Source organism: Microcebus murinus, chromosome 10 (genome assembly GCF_040939455.1).
Source record: "Microcebus murinus isolate Inina chromosome 10, M.murinus_Inina_mat1.0, whole genome shotgun sequence".
Classification (NCBI taxonomy): Eukaryota; Metazoa; Chordata; class Mammalia; order Primates; family Cheirogaleidae; genus Microcebus; species Microcebus murinus.
Window position 1 is genome coordinate 65,733,435 of NC_134113.1, and position 21,726 is coordinate 65,755,160.

General features: G+C 33.2%; 1 protein-coding gene across 7 annotated transcripts in view; it reads left to right on the forward strand.

Moving 5' to 3' along the window:
- The window catches only part of USP15 (ubiquitin specific peptidase 15), a 355,507-nt gene that overhangs the window by 327,397 nt on the left and 6,384 nt on the right, over positions 1–21,726 (forward strand). For all 7 annotated transcript variants that reach the window (XM_076007448.1, XM_076007447.1, XM_076007449.1 and 4 more), the window contains 12 exons: positions 3,061–3,234; positions 5,460–5,618; positions 5,698–5,922; positions 10,439–10,522; positions 10,613–10,707; positions 10,806–10,997; positions 12,333–12,448; positions 12,976–13,248; positions 13,638–13,708; positions 14,109–14,224; positions 14,933–15,082; positions 17,130–17,233. In XM_076007448.1, the coding sequence (XP_075863563.1) occupies positions 3,061–3,234; positions 5,460–5,618; positions 5,698–5,922; positions 10,439–10,522; positions 10,613–10,707; positions 10,806–10,997; positions 12,333–12,448; positions 12,976–13,248; positions 13,638–13,708; positions 14,109–14,224; positions 14,933–15,082; positions 17,130–17,233 (1,759 nt within the window). The remainder of the gene's footprint in view (positions 1–3,060; positions 3,235–5,459; positions 5,619–5,697; positions 5,923–10,438; positions 10,523–10,612; positions 10,708–10,805; positions 10,998–12,332; positions 12,449–12,975; positions 13,249–13,637; positions 13,709–14,108; positions 14,225–14,932; positions 15,083–17,129; positions 17,234–21,726) is intronic.

Sequence of the window (21,726 nt, forward strand, 5' to 3'; positions counted from 1 at the left end):
TAGCTTGTGAGTTTCTTAAAACATGTTCAACAGATAGAATGCTTGTTATGGCCCATTTAGGACTAAATACCTTAAATTTAAATATCAGTTATGATACCTTCACAGATAATACAGGCAATTACTTACTATTAAAACTATTTGTGTTTTGTTGTTATTAAGTTTGTTAATACTGAACTATAATCTTTTTCAAATCAACATGTGTCACTGGGAAAATAAGTGCTGTTCTCTGTTTCAAGGAGTTTTGAAAAATCAAAGCAGAGGATCACTACAAAGCAGATAGTAGATTGAATGAAAAATCAATCAGAACTGCACAAAATTTCTTAAAGGATACTGTCCTTCTTTTGGTTTAGTATTTAGGTAGAAGTACTTGAAAGATACTTTTTAAATTATTCATTACAATCAAATATATTTTTCCCTAATGTAGTAAATATTTCATTCAACAAAAATTTATGGAGCACATATCAAACATTGAAGGAAAGAAGTAAAAACCAAGAAAATAAATACGTTAGTAAATATAGGCAAAAACATGTTTATTAATCATACATTTATTGTACACATGCTCGGTGCCAGGTGACATAGTACTCAGTGGTAGAGATGTAAATATAAAGGATATCACGGTACATGCTCTTGTGGAGGTTTGGCAAAACAAACAAAGAATTAAAGTTTGAGTATAAAATAATGAAAGTGAGCAGTAAGCATTATGGAAACATACAGGAGAAAACCCTATAAGGGGATATAGGGAGGCTTCCCAGACAGGATGATAGAAGTTAGTAAAGCAAAAAGGGTACTTTTTCAAGTAGATAGAGTAATGTAAACTTACAGAGTGAGGGAATGCTTGGAGGTCAAGGAATGGCAAGTAATCAGATAAGGCTGGAACAGGATGGGGAAAAAAACAGTATTGGCAAAGGATGAGGCTACATAGATGAGCAAAAAATAGACCCTTCTAAGGCTCTGGGATTCTAAACTCTAAGTAGGGAGAGGCATTAAAAGATTTATAGCAAAGAAGTGACATGATTAGATATACATTTTCAAATATCACACTGGATGCTATTGGAAAGCTAAAATTTTTTCAATTTTACTTGTAAGCTTTTTCCAAGATAAAGATACTTTTGAATAATTGAGTAAAAGCAAAATTCAAGAATTATTTATGTTTGCACAACTTGGTTCTTTGAGATATTTGGTAAAGCCATAAGTTACGTCTTTTATATAATTGTGTTAACAAACAGTAATGGAATGTTATATTCTTAGCATAATCCTGAGCTGATCAAATATAAGGATTTGAAAATAATTGATAATTGTTAGAAATTGGTATTTGACCTCCCTGTTGCCTAATTGACTAGTTAATGTTGGTCCTATGTGCACTAAATCAGATGATACTAAGTGATGGCATTTATATACTCTGTATAGCCATGATGTATTCTGTATTGCCTGGCCCTCCCTCCAAAGCTGGGCTTATAATTAAAAGAACATGTAATACAAAAGAAGAAGAGAAAAGGAAAGTCAAAAGGAGTATAAGATTGTCAGATGTTGAGATATAAAAGGAGTTAGAAAAGGTAGGGAAGTATCCTTTCCCTTATTTGCCGTCTACACTGTAGCCTGTCTCTATCATTCTCTTGGTCACATAAATAAGTTTTTTTTACTGCTAAAAATGACATGTATTTTACTCTAAAGGCCTCTATAGCCCACCCCAAACATTTTAACTGATTATATTATTTCCATTTCCTAAGAATTATATAATAACAAATTCTGTGTTATTATAAACAGTTTTGCCTTTGAGGGAGACAATTTAGACAATATTATTTTTATTATATAGAAAGTTCCTAAATATTATTATTTGAGTAAAAGTAAGTTGATTTGTAATTGAAAGCACAAAATTGAGCACCATAATCTATTTCAAAAAATTAAAAGTCGAATATTCTTATTTTGGAGTTTTAGCTAAATAATACATGATATGTAATTATAGTTTATAGCATGTGAGTTATCTGTATGAATCCAACAGGCTGAACCTTTATGGCTATCAAACCTATCTAACTTAATACAAATGAGTAGAAGCAAGCTTTGAAAAATTTTTATTTCCATTAATATAAATCCAGGCTCTCAAAAAAGTGAGTTTCCACTATTTTACATGCTAACAACTGGCTTCTCTTAAGCACTTTGCTACGTGACTTCAAGACAAATATCTTCCTGCAACAAAAAATATTACTTATATGACCATATGTCTGTTTTAGCCATTGCATAGTCTAGCCATCTACTTGATAAAGTAATATTGGGTTCATATTGAGGTCAAATTACATGGTATTATTAACTTAAAATTATTCTATTTTGAGGTAAAATATTGTGGCAAAACTGTATTTCTCCCATCATTTTATTTTAAATAATAAATTCTTTGATTGAAAATGGGAAAGACTTAGAGACTTATTCATAGTTTTTATTTTGCCATAGAGAAAAATTGGATTATTATGATATTAAAGAAGAGATGGAAATAGTGAGAACACACCCAGAGTTCACGTAACTAAAGTTTGTTTTCTAAGGCTCAGCTAATCTATACTGTCCCTTCTAAAAATGGTTGACCAAACGAAAAATTTAAAGCCTGCTCTTTCACAATAAAGAGTTGACAATGGAAGCAGTAAATACTTCTATTAAGTTAATTTGTTGCTTGCACTCTATCTCAGTTTTTACCTACTCAGGCTAATTTGCAGGTGCCTGGGATGAGTAGACAATCCATAATTTCTACCAATCAAGTAAAAGAAGGAAAGAAAACTCTGAGCTTCTCTCCCAGTTAACAGGTAGTTTGCTGTGGTTAAAATGAATTCAGATTTTACAGCAACAAATATTAGAAATTTTATTTATTCTAAGTAATTGATTTGAAATTTGGGAAATGAATAGTTGAGTGCATCATTTGAGTGTTTATTTGACCAGTCATTAGTGCAAAAGACGATCAGTTAAATGTTTCTCTATATGTTATGGCGAATAAATTTGTTTCTCTCTTTATTTTAACATTTTTTAAGGAAAATGTATATATGGTTACTTATACTTGAAAATGTATTTTATTCTTTGCAGTGTTTGAGCAATACACCTCCACTTACTGAATATTTCCTCAATGATAAGTATCAAGAAGAACTGAATTTTGACAATCCCTTAGGAATGAGAGGTGAAATAGCTAAATCTTATGCTGAACTGATCAAGCAAATGTGGTCTGGAAAGTTTAGCTACGTCACCCCAAGAGCCTTTAAGGTTAGTGTGGTAAATGCACTCTTACCAAGGGCTGTGTTACCCCCAACGGGCGAAAGTTGGTTTTTAGGAGGGGTTATAAAAAATAGTACCTATTACAATGGTTTGTGAGCCCTCCAAGGGAACACAATACATGAATAGATATATAGTATATCCATGGTATAAAATGTCAAGGTGGAGTTTGGGACAGTTAATTAATTTTTTAAAAGGTATAAAAAGGATCTGGGACTAGAAGGGAGGGAATAATGAAAAAAAAAAGATTGAGAAACACTGTATGGTATAAGAATGACTATAACAGCAGTGAGCTGTTGGTTGTTTTAGAATGCAGTATATCTCTGGAAAATTGACATTAATAGTTTATATGAATATAAAGGACTAAATTTGGGTGTGTCATTGAACTCTAAGAACTCAATTTATTTTGAAAATCACTATAAGTTGAAAAATTATTAAAATGAAACTACTCTGCAAAACAATCACTAAGCATTAATTAAATGTATTTTCAATATAATTCTTAGGCTTTTAAGTTTGTTCATATTTGTGAATTGGTTACTTAGAATCAATAAAATCTCAGTTTATCATTCAAATGAGAGCTGAAATTTAGCTTTATAATGTTAAAAAAATTTCTAATTATATAGGGTAGACTTCTCAAAAATTTTAAACTTCTATAAAGAATAAGCAAAGTTGAGCCATTATTTATACAAGTAACTTAAATGGCATTCATATAAAACATCTACTAGGCAACATTTTGTTAGCTATATAACAAAAAATGTTTTTAGAAAATGTTTTTAAAACAGCAAATCAAAATACCCTTGTGTTTATATTTTTAACATTCTAAACTTTGGACAAACTAGTGTGGACAATCTCTAAACCCTTACCCATCATTCCAATCAGTTTCATTTTGTTAGATTTTCTCTCTTAAAATTATGTGTAAATACATTTTTGGTATCTGACTTTTTTTTCATATTGTTACATTTCTTTTTAGTCTCATCGATAAAATACTTAGTACTATAAGGACTAGGAAAGTTGCATGTGAACACAAATATTTTTGTTATCTCTATGATATTAACCCTCTTTTTATACATAGAAGCTGGGAACTTTGTAGTTATTTTCTAGTGACCCAGAACAAAATATTAAAACACTGAATTTTAAGTCTTAAGCATTTCACAATTTTTTGTACAAAACTTTACCATACTCACTCCTGTTCTCAAATCAACACTTCTTTTATGTTTTATAGTGTAGTTATTTTCTAAATGCTTTTAGATAAGTAATTGTTTATATGTGGTAATATAGCAAAGATGAGAACCTTTCTTTTACTGTCTGCCTACCAAACATTTTCAGGAGGAGGCACTTAGGAAGACCTAGAGCTAAAAATTAAGAACATCTGGAAAATCCTTTGACAAATAGTAAAACAACAATTAATGACAATGCATTCTAAGACCAGAGATTAATACATGTGTTGGTCTATTTTGTCTTAGATAAACTTCATTGAGTGCCTACTGGGAATGCAAAATAAAATATAACTCATATATTTCCTATTATCTATATATACAGTCAGTTCTCTTTATTCACAGTAGTTATGTTCCATGAAGTTGCCACAAAGTAGTTATGTTCCAAAAGTAACAAATAACAAACCATTGCTCCCAGGGAAAATACAGGGCTGGATTCCTCCAAGCTTCTGGTCACAACATTTTCATCAACCTCAGTGCATAACTTTGTTTTATGTGTGTTTCTGTTTAAAGACACCTGTTTAATATATATTGTTGAGTCTTTAACATTGAACTCAAGGCCAGTAGCACTATAACTCATGCCTTAATGAAACTTATCTAACCACATATATTTTTTCTCTGTAAGGTACATCACAACCTTCCTGTATTTAGAAACACTACCTAGCACTTCAGCACTGTGCTTGAGGGCCATTTTAAATACTGAAATTACCATGAAACAGTACAAAATGTGAAAAACATAGCATTAAATAAACCACAAAAGGACACTTGTTATAGTTAGAATGAGAGCTGAAACAAGAAGGCAGAGCATTACCTTGTTCAACTCAAGCTGGGAACATGTATAGCAGATGACTCAAATTTTTTCACCACTCTGAACATATCCACAAATGACAAGTAGGCAAATTCACAAATGTGGAATCCATAAATAGTGAAGATCAACTACATTTTTTAAAAAAATCAATGCTGTTCCTAGTACTGATTTTATAGTTTTTGCTTTTCTTACAGACACAGGTAGGACGTTTTGCACCTCAGTTCTCTGGATATCAGCAGCAAGACTGTCAGGAACTGTTAGCTTTCCTATTAGATGGACTACATGAGGATTTGAATAGAATTAGGAAAAAACCATATATACAACTAAAAGATGCTGATGGAAGACCAGATAAGGTAAATTTCATGATATTATTGTCACCATTGCTATAAGTTTGTAAAACCTCTTTGTAATTTGTGCCTGTTATCCTTGTAGGTGGTTGCAGAAGAAGCCTGGGAAAACCATTTAAAACGAAATGATTCTATCATAGTAGATATATTTCATGGCCTTTTCAAATCAACTTTAGTTTGTCCCGAGTGTGCTAAGATTTCAGTAACATTTGATCCTTTTTGTTACTTGACACTTCCATTGCCCATGAAAAAAGAACGTACCTTGGAAGTTTATTTAGTTAGAATGGATCCACTTACCAAACCTATGCAGGTAAGTAATTATTGTTTTCCTCACATTGGTTATTTTTATAAGAAATTAGTATTGAATCCTTATTATAAAAAATTAGTTTTGAATCCTTATTATGAAAATTAGTATTAAATCCTCAGTCAAAATTTGATGATAGTTCTTATTTGTATAAGATATTTTATAGGCTAAATACTTTAGAAATTAGTATAACTTTTTAGAATCTTGAAACAGTAAGGGAGAGGTATATCATTATGTTATACAAAAACAAAATTCTCAAAAGGCTTTTTTCTTATCAAAGAAAAATGAGAGATTATTTGCTTTTACAATGTCAGATTGAATATTAGCTTTCAAAGATTAATAACAATATTATTTTTTATATTTTCTAAATCTAATGTTAATTATAATTTTTTTTCATAGTGGCTGTTACAAGTTAATACTATACATTTTAATTCATTATGTGATAAAATAGTATATTTAAATACCTGTAATGTTTAGGCATTTTAAGAACTTAGACTAAATTTAGTGAAAGTAAAAATACTTGGTTCAGTAATGTTCTCTAATTTTTAATATTTTGAACTATCACATATTGCTTATTCTATGCAAAAGTTCTGTGGCAGGCCTTAATGTTGATTGTCTGCCTGATTCCATGGCCTAATGGATAATTAATTGGATAATTTCACATTGTGTGGGCAAAACAGTATATTTTCTTCCTTCTTTTTAAATTAGATAATCCTTTTATGACACCTGACCCATCCCAGCAAAAGTAGTTGCTGCTTCTACTTTCCATTCCCCTAAATTTTAACACTTATCGAATTTTATTTGATCTTTGATTTAATCTTTTCTTCCTAGACCATGAGTTCTTTGATGATAGGAGACCTTATAAATCTTTATGTTTCCAACCTTTGTGGCTCATAGATGCAAAAGAAATATTCAAAAATTTTATTTACTAAAATATTTACAGGGCACCTACTAAGGATAAAGTTTTGTTCACAGAACAATGCTGATACAGTTCCTGCTTTAGAAGATTGTTTTCTATAAGTCTTAGCCAAATAGCTCAGTTTGTTAGTGCATAATAATCATGAAATCTGTATGATAGTTGTTCTCAGAACAAAATTAGGATCATGCCATTCATTCAGGGAAGTGTTTAGGTCTACTGTCAACAAGAGCAAGCTATGTACAGTGTTTATAAAGTCCTTTCATTCAAAGTAATTAAAGTCTAATAGAGACTAGTCATGTACAAAGTTATGCAAATTGCAGCCATTTCTTGTGCTTTTTCTTTGTGTTTCCTTCATGAACTCATTGAACACAATGCCCTCATTAGTATTTATTTCATCGGGTAGTTGCTGAATAACTAGCCCTTATGTGAGCAAGGCCAATAAAGACCTGCTTTTACTTTTGGCCAGGGGAATATGTGCTCACATTTCTAAAACTATATCCTTTAGATACTCAGTTATTCACTTGTGTATAAGTATAGAATTGCCAACATTCCTTTCAATGGAGAGAAACTACAGCAGTTCTAAACTATACCTTTACCTCTCTAGTTTGTAACTTTGCAAATATATGCCAATGAGTATAATGGAGCCAACAAGAGTATACAAGCACAATGATTAAAAATTTACTGCAACAAAAAATAAATGCAGATGCTGTATTTCTCTACAACACATTTGTTAAAGAAAATACTTTACCATGCCAATAATATAAGGTAACTGTATTATATATTGACAGATTGCATTAAGTTATACATTAGTCCATAAGGTAGGTGGTGAATGTTCTGTAAATTGGGCTTTAAATTATTTTTCCAGCAATGTGAATTTTATTGATATACTACTTTTCTCACTTGGTGACCAAGAATATAAATTTGTGGAGTTTAGAGCCATGATCAGCACAAAGAAATTGTGTTGTTTTTGTGGGTTTCCCGTACCCCCCACTTAGAGGCAGTAATAACTCAAGTACAAAATGATAACCTCATAAATACTATGCTTTTAACCAACAGGGAAGGAAAGTGAAATTAGCTGAGTTAGCCTATTTGATGAGTTTTCTCATCATTTAAGTTGGTTTAGGTCATAGAAGTTTATTAGTAATTATTGAACATATAAAATGCATTGAGTTCTCCTACTGTGTAAGGTACTAGAAATACAATGGTGTTTCTAGTCCTTATTCTCAAGAAGTTTGTGATACAGTGTGAAAAAGTGCTTTTACAGAGTGCTATAGGAGAATATAGAAAGAATAGAAAGAGTGATCTACCCATAGTGGCTATGAAGCCTTTGATGAATCCTGAATGATGATTAGGTTATAACCAGGTGAAAAGTGGAAATAAAAACATAGGCTAAGAGAATGGCACATACAAAGGGCTGAAAGCAACAGAGAACATAGACCACTTTTGGAATCTATAAGTAGCTAATATGGTAAGGAGCTAGATCCCAAAGAACTTTGATGCCATGATGGGAAATTTGAACTTCCTAAAGATTAGGGGAGTCATTAAAGGCTATTAAATATAGAGATTATTGTGTTTGAGAAAAAAGATTCTGGCTAGTGCATAGATTGAAAAGGAAAGGCTTAGATCGTAAGTACTAAGACAAGGTAAAAGGCTTTTACAGTGATCAGATGATAGACAAATGACAAGGGCTTGTTGAACTGTTAAGATTAGTGTCAGAATTGCAGTTTGAAGAACCAGTTGAATTAGGAAGTAAAAATGTATAAGCCTATTCAAAGATGATGCTAAGGTTTTTGGACTGGAGAACAGAGGAGATAGTGTTGCTATTTGTTTTTATGTAATATATAGGAAGAACAGATTTAAGAAGAAACACATTTTAGTATTGAGTATGATGGCCTAACATAAGTTTTAGTGTTGGACATGTTGACTTTGAGAGATGTATGAGAAACATTTAGGTGGAGATATCCAATGTGCTTTGAGTTTATGTTTCTAGTCTATCTAGTTTATGTATCTAGAGGAAAGAAGCTGTGCTTGAGATGTAAATTGGGCAGTGAGCTCCATAAAGATAATAATCAGTGTTTTAGAAGGATAAGATCACTTAAGACTAGGGTAACCCTGTGATTTACCATCCTAACAAGAACCCTTTTGAAAATAAAAGGGGCTGTTATTAATAATTATACTAGGACAGCAGGCTGATCCAGGACAGGCCAAAGGAAATCAGGAGATATTGTCACCTTGTCTCAGGAGAGCATATAGAATCAAGAAGGACAGAACTCTAAAGAGCACTGTAGAAGAGCTTTAAAAAGAGAGTGTGATCACAACAATAGAAAAGAATTAAGAAGTAGTAATGTTATAAGGAAAAGAAAATTTTAAAGGGGAGAGTAGTCAGCAGTCATGCTACAAGAGAGGTCAATAAAATAAGGACTGATAAAGATTAAGTTGTTTAACAGAATTGGTAATCTTGGAAACAGGTTAAATTTAAAGAGGCGAAGATAAAATCCAGGAAGTAGGTTGAGAAGTAAATGGGAGGCGAGGAAGTTATGATAGTATAGGTAACTGTTAACAAAGTTATTTGTGAAGCAGAGTAGGAAGGAGATCATTGGAGGGGGATTATTAGAGGAATGAGGGACTATTTTGTTTCTATTTTGGTTTGTTTTTTGAGAGACTTGTATATAGTCTAATGCTTATGCAAAAGAGTCAAGATAAAATAGAAGAAAATAATTGCTGGGTTAAGGCCCCAGAGAAAGCATAATAAGATGGGATTCAGAACATAGATGCTAGGATTACCCTTGAAGGGGAAGAGAAACACCTGTCTTTCCATGTGTTACAAGAGACAGAGAAGAGGACCTGTATGGATTCAAGTAAGTTTGTAGGGGTTTAGGAAGCTGGAGATTTTTTCTCCAGATAGCTTCTGTTTTCTTGGTGAAATAGGTGTTCTGCTGACATAAAGGGAGAAGTAGTGAAATAGGAAGCCTTAAAAATGTAGAGATTTTTTAAATAGTTATTGAGAGAAATGAGAGAATAAGCAAATATGTGATACACAAAGTTCTTTTTGGGGGTAGTGTTGAAGGATCAATTGTGACTGGGCACTGTGAATTTGTGGCACACCATCCTCTAAAGTTGAGAAATTTTCTCCAGCATATCTGAACAACTCTGAGAAAGTTTAGCAAGATTAAATAGACGTTAAAGGTTTTACAATGGAGTAGTTGAAGTGATAAAACACATGGAGCCTAGACAGAAGGGCTAGAAGATAGTAGGGAGCTAGAAATGAGAAAGCTGAGTTAAAAGGACTGGAAATCTCAATGCAAGCAAAGAATAGGTAAGAATGAATTTCCAGGAGAAGTAGGAAGGTCTTCCTGGGAAGGTCCAGGAAGTTAACTACAGTTGAATGCAAATACAGATCTTTGAATTGAGGAGCCAAAAAACAGTAAGGCCTGGATAAGTCATCCACGTGGACATTGTCACCCAGGATGATGGCAAGAATGCAGACTCTGTGAGCCGAAAGCCAAATGAATGTGAGAAAGCCAACATAAAGTCATTCTCATCTATCTACTGAATATTTTTCAAAAGTAATACATTTATTACCATTTTTTTGTTGTTTTTTAGTACAAAGTGGTTGTCCCTAAAATTGGAAACATACTAGATCTTTGTACAGCATTGTCTACTTTGTCAGGAGTACCTGCAGATAAGGTAAGATGTTTTGGGAGTTGAATTATATACATTGGTATTTAGTTTTTCAGTATTGTAAAACCAGCTTAATAGAAATTTATTTCCTTTTAGATGATAGTTACTGATATATACAATCATAGATTTCACAGAATATTCGCTATGGATGAAAACCTTAGTAGTATTATGGAACGGGATGATATTTATGTGTAAGTATAAAATTCATTGTGTAAAACATTACATGAGAAAAAAATCAAAAGAAATAACATGAAATTTTGAGAGTTTATGTTCAGTTTTGTTCTTGTAGGTTTGAAATTAACATCAATAGGACAGAAGATACAGAGCATGTGATTATTCCTGTTTGCCTAAGAGAAAAATTCAGGCATTCAAGTTACACCCACCATACTGGTTCTTCACTTTTTGGTCAGCCTTTTCTTATGGCTGTACCACGAAACAATACTGAAGATAAACTTTATAATCTCCTGCTTTTGAGAATGTGGTAAGTGCCGGACAATTCTACATTGACAAAAGAAATATGGGAATAAAATATAAAATAGCTAATAAAAGTACCATGCAGGTTAGTAGTATATTCTGCTAAACAGGTCTGTATTATCTCAACTTTGCTTAGATAAATAGCAATTTTAAAAATCAGATCATACTCTAATCCACTTTCTTATTCAGGTAAAAAACACATACAGAATAATTTCAAACCCAGGAAGCATGAAGTCTTTAGCTATTTTATACCAAAAGTTTACAGTTGGAAGAAAATAAGAATTTATCAGTAATTAATATATGTTCGAACTCTGAAATCATAACAAATGCTTCATTTCTTTACATACTACTTGTTCATGATTGTTTGCCATTGTAAGGCAGCCCAATTTTTGCCTTCCTGCACACATTTGTTTGAAGTATAACATAATCAGGAATACTATTTAATCCTTTTATTGTTTATAGCTGACATATTTAGTATTCTTTCTTACATACCTAATTATTATAATTCCTTAACCCATACATAAAAATCCCATACAAATGTAAGTGTTCTTAGCAATAATATATATCATCTAAATGATCTTTTTATATGATAATTTTTAAGTTAAGAAATTATTTGCCACATTTTTTAACATATAAGAGAAAGACATAAACCCTAAAAATAACAAATTAATTATTTTTGTAAACAGAAGCAAAACAATTTACAGTTGCAAAGATGTGGAATCGACCTAAATGCCCATCAGTCCATTAGTGAATAAAGAAAATGTGGTGTATACACACACACACACACACACACACACACACACTATGGAGTACTATTCAACTGTAAAAAGAAATGAAATAATGTCTTTTGCAGCATCTTGGGTGGAACTAGAAACCATTATCCTAAGAAAGTATCTCAGGCATGGAAAACCACCACATGTTCTCACTATTAATTGAGAGCTAAACAGTGGGCACACATGGCCATAAAGTGATATAAAAGACATTGGAAACCAAGAAGCAGGGAGGTTGGGAAGGGGGGTGACAGATAAAAACTTACCTGTCAGGCACAGTGAACGCTATTCTGGTGATGGGCACACTAAAAGCCACAACTTAAGTATTTTACAAGTTATCCATGTAACAAAAGTATTTGTACTCCCTTAATGTTTGGAAATAAAAAATAGATAAACAAGCAAAACAAATTACTAGTTACACTTACAGTAATATATCTTGAGTTTGAACTTATCCTTGAATCTACTGAATGACCATTGTTATTGCATTAAAAAGTTTTGTTTTACTGATAGAATGGAAGACTTGTCTTTACCTTTGTAGAACTGAACTTGTTTGATTTCTGATTTTGTTTAAGCCGATATGTTAAAATATCTACTGGAACTGAAGAAACTGAAGGATCCCTACACTGCTGTAAGGACCAAAATATTAATGGGAATGGCCCAAATGGCATACATGAAGAAGGCTCACCAAGTAAGACTTTCTTTTTAAATTGTAAAAAACTTTTCACTTAGATTATTGCCTCAGAGAAAAAATTTAGAAGATGAGGATTAAAGAACTAAAGAATAATCTGCAAACCTAAGAAAAATAATATTAATGATTTAAAAATGTAACATTTGGGCCGGGCGCGGTGGCTCACGCCTGTAATCCTAGCTCTCTGGGAGGCCGAGGCGGACGGATTGCTCGAGGTCAGGAGTTCGAAACCAGCCTGAGCAAGAGCGAGACCCCGTCTCTACTATAAAATAGAAGGAAATTAATTGGCCAACTAATATATATACAAAAAATTAGCCGGGCATGGTGGCGCATGCCTGTAGTCCCAGCTACTTGGGAGGCTGAGGCAGGAGGATTGCTCGAGCCAGGAGTTTGAGGTTGCTGTGAGCTAGGCTGACGCCACGGCACTCACTCTAGCCTGGGCAACAAAGCGAGACTCTGTCTCAAAAAAAAAAAAAAAAAAATGTAACATTTGGGTTTATTTAAGAATCTCTAATATCTAAAATTAGGTGAAATGGAAACAGATGAGCCAGATGATGAATCCAGCCAGGATCAAGAACTTCCCTCAGAGAATGAGAACAGTCAGTCTGAAGATTCAGTTGGAGGAGATAATGATTCTGAAAATGGATTATGTACTGAGGAAACTTGCAAAGGTCAACTCACAGGACACAAAAAACGACTGTTTACATTCCAATTCAACAACTTAGGCAATACTGATATCAACTACATCAAAGATGATACCAGGCATATAAGATTTGATGATAGGCAGCTTAGGCTAGATGGTAAGTATTTGTGAAAAATGGCTTGAACACTAAATGTGCCAAGCATGTTATTTTTTTAGGTGAAAACCATGATATTCAGCCCAGTCATGAAAAATGACATTTACTTTTCTATTTCAAATCATACATGAAAGGCCTTAATATCTAAGTGGACTAAGATGCATGTCAGCACTTATTAAAAGGAGATTGAACTCTTGCTTAAGTTTTATATCTTTTTTTTCTTAACTCAAATTATTTCATTGGCTTGGAAACAGCTATTTACCCTGATCACCTAGTGCAAGTAGAAAAAATTGCTATTTGTTTATTCTGGTATATACCCTAATATTAAAATATATTAATTTTAACATGAAAGCATATTAAATTTTAAAGAAAAAATATGTTTTTCACCTTAGAAAGATCTTTTCTTGCTTTGGATTGGGATCCTGATTTGAAAAAAAGATATTTTGATGAAAATGCTGCTGAGGTAAGTCATCACTCACTCCTTTACCATTTCTTGATTTACTTTATTCCATTACCAGAGTTAATTATATTATTTTGTTACACTCTTTGCTTCTATCAAATATGTTTATTTTGCCAGTAAAAAAATTGGTCATGAACTAGAAAAGAAAGTCTTTGCAAAAATACTCCCCTCTTTTTTTTTTAAAGGTTCAGAGTTCGTTTTAAACATGCTTTATGTTTACATGTTATCCATATAGGTATATATAGGAGTTATTTAGAAGTATGGTATAAATCTCAACTGAAATAAGCTTTATGATACTTTTGAGAAAGTTTAGGAGTTTTCATTATTATTCATAGTAAGATGGTATCACTAAAATGAGTTTTGTTTCATTTGTTTTCTTAACTCAAGAAATACTTCTCTTTAGGATTTTGAAAAACATGAAAGTGTGGAATATAAACCTCCTAAAAAACCCTTTGTGAAATTAAAAGATTGCATTGAGCTTTTTACAACAAAAGAAAAGCTAGGTGCTGAAGATCCTTGGTAAGAGACAAAGTTAAATAATTGTTTCTAATTATTTTCTATAAGGCTTTAGTCTGAGGTATGTGCTATGTCAAGTTGAAAAATTAATTACTAAATTCTCTTTGATATTTTAAATAATCATTAGCATTCTTTATATAATAAGTTATAAAATGGGAAATATCTTTAATATCTTTTAATATCTTTAAAAGTATTACTACAGTGTTAAGCTTTAATCTCATTGCTATATTTTCCATAATAGCTATTTTACTACTGATAATTAATTTCAGTTACTTTTCCCCCCAAATTTTTAGCTATGCAACCATTTTGAGAGAAACTTTCTTGGAAAATTATAGTGATATATTTTGTGGTGTTATTTTATTAGAGCCCAGAAGTTTTGAGGTTTTTTTAATACCTATCTTTCAGCACATATTTGTGATCCATGTCTTTTTGAGCATACTAAAATATAAATAGTAATCCAGCCCTCATCATTTCTTTCAATATTTATTTTCATATTAATTTATAATGGGAACCTATTGGGAAAATGTGTTGAAGATAAAAATAATAAGAGGAGTTGGTTTCAGCCTGGTACATACTAGGCATACAATAACTATTCACTGAATATATGTAGAACTTCACAAATGTGTTTTTTTCCTTTTTATCTGTTACTTTCATTAATGAAGGTTGTTTGTACCTCTATCAAGCTTTAAATATTTTCTTTTTTATTTTTAGGTATTGTCCAAATTGTAAAGAACATCAGCAAGCCACAAAGAAATTAGATTTATGGTCCCTGCCTCCAGTACTTGTGGTACATCTCAAGCGATTTTCTTACAGTCGATACATGAGAGACAAGTTGGATACCTTAGTTGATTTTCCAATCAAGTAAGTTTTAATTGTGCTTCGTAAGCATTGGGCAACTCTAACTTTTTTCAAACTTATTTGATGCTTTTTGTTATTATCTTTTAGTAAATAAATGTCAGGTGCCATTGGACCCAATTTCAGATTTTGAGTTTATTTTTAGGTAGTTGTAGCAGTTGACAAGAATTGGTATGTTGTAGTTTTTATTCTTTCTTAGATATTTTCCAAAGATCAAAGAGAAAATACACTTAAAAAAAAATACAGTAAAAGTCATTCTGTGTTAAATTACTTTATGGATTCATTGGTCCTGTTTATAAATCTAAGATACTTTATAGGACTTGGTGATTTTGTGTTTTCTAGAAATTACTTATTCCTAAATATGCTCTTTTTAGAAAGACTAAAAACAGAATAATGGAATTGCTTTGAAGGATGACACTGTAGTGAAATAAATTATCCTTTAGTTTTCTTATTGCCATTGAGTGACATCATATTTGTAAAAAAGTATAAGGAAGTCTGGAGAAAATATCTTTGGAGGTTTTTTTTATTAGCTTTCACTACACACAGTTCAGAAATCAGAAGGACAAAAAGGGAACATTGTATTCTCATTCATTTAGCCATTCAACAGGAAGGACTTCATCACACTATTATTTTGCAACAAGAACTTGGTATTATCCAATTTGGCAAAAAGAACATGTAACAATATTCTTTCATACTGTTTATGATATTGCAATTTTATGATATTTGTGCACCAGAATTTACTTGATACAGTTGGTAAGTGAAGAAATGCTAAAAGCAAGTATATATCTGTAGAGGTGACTAAAAGGAAATAAATGTTATAAAATTGAAAATATTCATTGGATTGGTCATTCTAATTGGTGTTTATAAATTTAAAATTGAAAAGGATTTGCAATAATTGAGCAAAAATAAAAAGGTCATTTTATCTTTAACAAAATTGTGAGCCATTATAAGTTTTCAAGAATATAACATTTGGCCAGGCACGGTGGCTCACGCCTGTAATCCTAGCACTCTGGGAGGCCGAGGCGGGTGGATTGCTCGAGGTCAGGAGTTCGAAACCAGCCTGAGCAAGAGCGAGACCCCGTCTCTACTATAAATAGAAAGAAATTAATTGACCAACTAATACATATAGAAAAAATTAGCCGGGCATGGTGGCACATGCCTGTAGTCCCAGCTACTCGGGAGGCTGAGGCAGGAGGACTGCTTGAGCCCAGGAGTTTGAGGTTGCTGTGAGCTAGGCAGATGCCACGGCACTCACTCTAGCCTGGGCGACAAAGCGAGACTCTGTCTCAAAAAAAAAAAAAAAAAGAATATAACATTTGATGATATAATGCAAGAAAAAGAATCAGAAATAATGACAAGGTAGAATACAGTAGAGATGTATTTGAAATTTAGAATCATTATTGCTTTTTAATAATGCAAGTACAAGAAGAACAACCAGAAATAGTAATAAGCTGTTTATAAGATAGTCATTTTCCAGTTTCATGCATAACAGGTTATGTACAGTTTCATTCAAAAGATGTTGCCCAAACGTATATAGGTCATCAAAACCAGGAAAATGTAGAATAAAAATTGGATTTTGATACATTTAAATATTTTAAAATTTCTGAGAAAGTTGATGTCACGATCCCTTCATTTTTCTTTATATAAATGATTCCTTAAAATGACTTAAAAATAAAATGGAAACATTGGACCCAGATGGTAAGTAGTGATGACTGTTTTTCCTGATATACTGAGAGTTAAATGTATTAGCATAAAAACATTAATCTGAATAACAATATTCAATTGAGCATTTTAAAATTCTTAGCCCCTGAGCAAATTTTTGCCAAAACATTCAAATCACAGGGGCACATATATGATTTGTTTTTAAAGACTTATTTGGTTCTTAACTATTATGTACCCATAATAATTAAAAACTAAACATTTTTTAAAAACTATTTGGCTCTTGATAATTTTCTTTCATGAAATATAGATATCAAACAACAACGGCAGATAGGAATAGAATTCATTGCCTTTAGGGACAACATAAAATTAACTTGATTTCTTTTTTAAACAGTGATTTGGATATGTCGGAATTCTTAATTAATCCAAATGCAGGTCCTTGCCGCTATAATTTGATTGCTGTTTCCAACCACTATGGAGGGATGGGAGGAGGACATTGTAAGTTGACAATTTACCTTTAACCCAAATCATGATGTTTGAATAACTCAAGACTTTTTTTCTTAAAACAGTTATTACTACTTAAAGGTAAAATGTTAGATGTGTCTTGCATATAGTAGTTCAATATGGATTAATGAATGAATCAGCTTTTGAACCTTTTTTAACATCAGGTATAGAAGATTGAAGTAATCATACTCCTTAGTCCATAGCACATGAAGGAACATAATTGGTCCTTGGGTTGCCTCTCCTTTCCCTTCTAATATGTTTGAGACATACACTCTTATAAATCATGCATATTTGTTCATTTATATAATTTGTACTGTGCTATAGGTCTCAATAGATCCTACTTTTTTCTCTTGACATTTTCCTTAAGACTTATCCATGCTACTTTGTGTCCATTTAGTCTGTTGCTTCTCACCACTCATGATGGACATCCAAATTGCCTTTAACTTTCTACTACCATGAGACTGATAAAAGTCATTCTTTATGATCTCCTGTGTATTTCTTTGAGCTGTGTACCCAGAAGTGAGGTTGCTGAGTTTGAGTGTTTATGTGTTACCAGATTGCTCTCCAAGATGGTTCTAAGGGTCTACACTCTCCAAGTGATAGATTTTTCATCAAACCATCTTAGCATTCCTGGGATATATCCTACTTATCTTCATGTATTTTTTGATACACAGTGGATTTGGTTAAATTAATTTTATTTCAATAAGTTATAATTAAGTTAAATTAATTTTAACTTAATTTAAATTAATTTTATTTAGGATTGTTATAGTTTCATTCACTTTGAAATCAAGATTTAAGCTATAATTAAAGTCTATAAATTTCCTGCTAAGTACAACTTTAGCTCTATCCCATGAATTTTGAAATTTATCATTTTCATTATCTTTCCATTCTATTTTTTTTTTTTTTTTTGAGACAGAGTCTCGCTTTGTTGCCTAGGCTAGAGTGAGTGCCATGGCGTCAGCCTAGCTCACAGCAACCTCAAACTCCTGGGCTCAAGCGATCCTACTGCCTCAGCCTCCCAAGTAGCTGGGACTACAGGCATTCGCCACCATGCCCGGCTAATTTTTGTTATATATATTAGTTGGCCAATTAGTTTCTTTCTATTTATAGTAGAGACGGGGTCTCGCTCTTGCTCAGGCTGGTTTCGAACTCCCGACCTCGAGCAATCCACCCGCCTCAGCCTCCCAGAGAGCTAGGATTACAGGCGTGAGCCACCGCGCCCGGCTTCCATTCTATTTTTTAATTTCCTGTATGATTTCCTAATTACCCCAAAGTTATTTAATCATATACTTAATTTCTAAGTATATGGAGTTTTTTGTTATTGTTGTTGTTTTTGAGACAGAGTCTCACTATGTTGTCCAGGTAGAGTGCCACAGTGTCAGCGCAGCTCACAGCAACCTCAAACTCTTTGGCTCAAACAATCCTTCTGCCTCAGCCTCCCAAGTAGCTGGGACTACAGGCATGCGCCACCATACCCAGTTAATTTTTTCTATAGATTTTTAGTTGGCCAATTAATTTATTTCTTTTTTTGGTAGAGACTGGGTCTCACTCTTGCTCAGGCTGGTTTCGAACTCTGGACCTTGAGTGATCCTTACGCCTCGGCCTCCCAGAGTGCTAGGATTATAGGCATGAGCCACTGCACCCAGCTATATGGAGTTTTTTTAAGCTAGCATTTTTTTTAATTGTATTACATAACAGCTGGAGACATTGTCTATATTATATTTATCTTTAGAAGTTTGAAGCTTCGAAAGTGGCTTGATACATGCATGATCTGTTTCTTAAATATTTGTATGCTTGGGAAAAATATATATTCCCCATTCAGATACAGAGTTTTATTTATCTCTAATAGTTTATCAATTCTATTCAAACCATTACAATCCCTGGCTATTTTTTATGTTCATTCTGGTCCTGAAAGTAATTTGTCAGGATTCCTACTTAAGTGTTGATTTATCCATTTCTCCCAACATTTTTATTAGTTGTTATTTTGTATTATTAGTTATGTTTATAATAGGTAGGTCTTCTTAACTGTATTGTCCCTTTTACCCTTTTACCTTTTACCTTTTGACACTCTTCTTTGTCTCTTTTGTCTTTTTCAGATATTGCAAGTGTTAATCTAACTTTCTTTTGATAATTTACAAACCCTCTGTGCTGTTTTGTAGGATTCATCTCTTATAGATCACATAGATCTGATCTTTTTATTCAGTCTGAGAATATGTTTCTTTTACTTTCTAAGTACAGTGTCTACTCCACAGTAACAGACTCACAATACAAAAGGTTTCACCCAGCACCAAGTTTACTCATATTTAAGAAAGGATGCAAAGTAAGAAACAGCACAGCATGCACGGCAACAGCGTAGCAGAGGTACTAGGTAGCTGGAAGGGGAGCAACACTGAAGGACATGCTCGAAGGAAGCTGTTCAGCCCGTGCCATGGCGTCAGCCTAGCTCACAGCAACCTCAAACTCCTGGGCTCAAGCCATCCTACTGCCTCAGCCTCCCGAGTAGCTGGGACTACAGGCATGTGCCTCCATGCCCAGCTGATTTTTTGTATGCATATTAGTTGGCCAATTAATTTCTTTCTATTTATAGTAGAGACGGGGTCTCGCTCTTGCTCAGGCTGGTTTCGAACTCCTGACCTCGAGCGATCCGTCCGCCTCGGCCTCTGAGAGTGCTAGGATTACAGGCGTGAGCCACCACGCCCGGCTGAAACAGGACTTTTAAACAAGTATTTGACTTTAACTCAGGTAAGCCAAGTATTGCCTGTGAGAAAAAACCAGACAATGATAGTCCCAGGAGTGAAATTTAGAAGCTTTCTTCTAACCTGTCTTCTCATTGCTGCCTCCAGCCACACTGTCACAATCCTCAGCCATTTAACATGCACACACACAGATATCCACATGAGTTCACACTGAATGTGCCTTTAGTCTTCTCAACAGGGTTTTCAATTTTTTTGTTAGTTCCTTCAACTCTAGCTTTCCTCTGCTTCTGTCGTTTTTCTCCATGGTTGATTTTTGGGGAGAGGGAACCAACACCAGGCAGAATATGAGACATTTCTTCCACCATAGTAGGTGCCAAGTAAAATTGTTAACTAAACAACCTAGAATTTAAACCATTGTTTTCTGTTGGTTGGCTGGTTAGTTTGTCTGTCTTTTAAATTATTTTCTGGCCACCAGTGGAGCTTCACCAAAGATAGGAGGGCTAACTCTTAAATACACATTTACGTTTCAAAGTAATTTCATTTCCAAACAGGTAACTTAGTAGAGAATGTTGCCCATTTATTTCAACCATATCAAGGACAGTATCCTAATCACTTATTTATATCTGAAAGAGAAGAAGAAGAATTTTAGTTTTGTAATGGGAGGAAAATTATTTAGAATCCATAACCTATAAAGGATCACTTTTTAGAAGGTATGACCACAGATAATTATATTGGGAACATTTTACAACTTTGTTTCTTCAGTTACTGGGTAGTTTATACAAAGCATCATATGGGAAAGGGGACATTTTTTTAAACTTAATCTGCAGATTAATTAATCGCTTTTTACGTTTTTCTTGCTGTGTACATTCATTCCTTGGTATCAGTGGGGGGTTGATTCCAAGACCCCTCGCCTCCACAGTGGATACCAAAATCTACAGATGCTCAAGTCCCTTGTATAAAATGCTATGGTATTTGCATAAAACCCACTCATATCCTCCTATATACTTTAAATCAGTATAGATTACTTATAATATCTAATACAATGCCTGCACATCACTTCCTTTACAATGTAGTATTCAGAGCATGGCAAATTCAAGTTTTGCTTTTTGGAACTTTGTGGAAATTTTTTTGTGAATATTTTTGATCCCCAGTTGGTAGAATCCAGGGATGTGGAATGCACAGATATGGAGGGCTGACTTTACTTTTGCTAAAGACTGGGGCAGGGTAGTAGCTCACATCCTAGCACGTTGGGAGGCCAAGGCAGGAGGATCACTTGAGGCCAGGAGTTTGAGACCAGCCTGGATATCATAGTAAGACTTCTTGTCTACACAAAATTTAAAAATTAGCTGAGTGTGGTGCCATGAGCCTATTGTCCCAGCTACTTGGGAGGCTGAGGTTAGAAGATCACTTGAGCCTCAAGAGTTCAAGGTTACAGTGAGCTATCATCAGGCCACTGCACTCTATCCTGGGTAACAGGGTAATACTCTTTCTCAAAAATAACTAAATAAAATAAAGACCAAAAGAGATTCTGAAGTAAAAAACACTACAAATTAATGCATAGTATTTTTAGAAAATCAGTTGTCATAGAAAATTTAAGTAGTTGAATAAATTGAAAATAGAAATAGAAATTAAATAATTGAAATAGAAAATAAATTGTCATAGAAAATTTAAATAGTTGAAATTTCAAACTTTGGAGTCAGAGACAGACCTGAGTTTAAATCCTAACTCTGCTACCTAACAGCTGTACTACTTTGAGCAAATTAAGTTTCTTTTGATGCCTTAAGTTCTCAT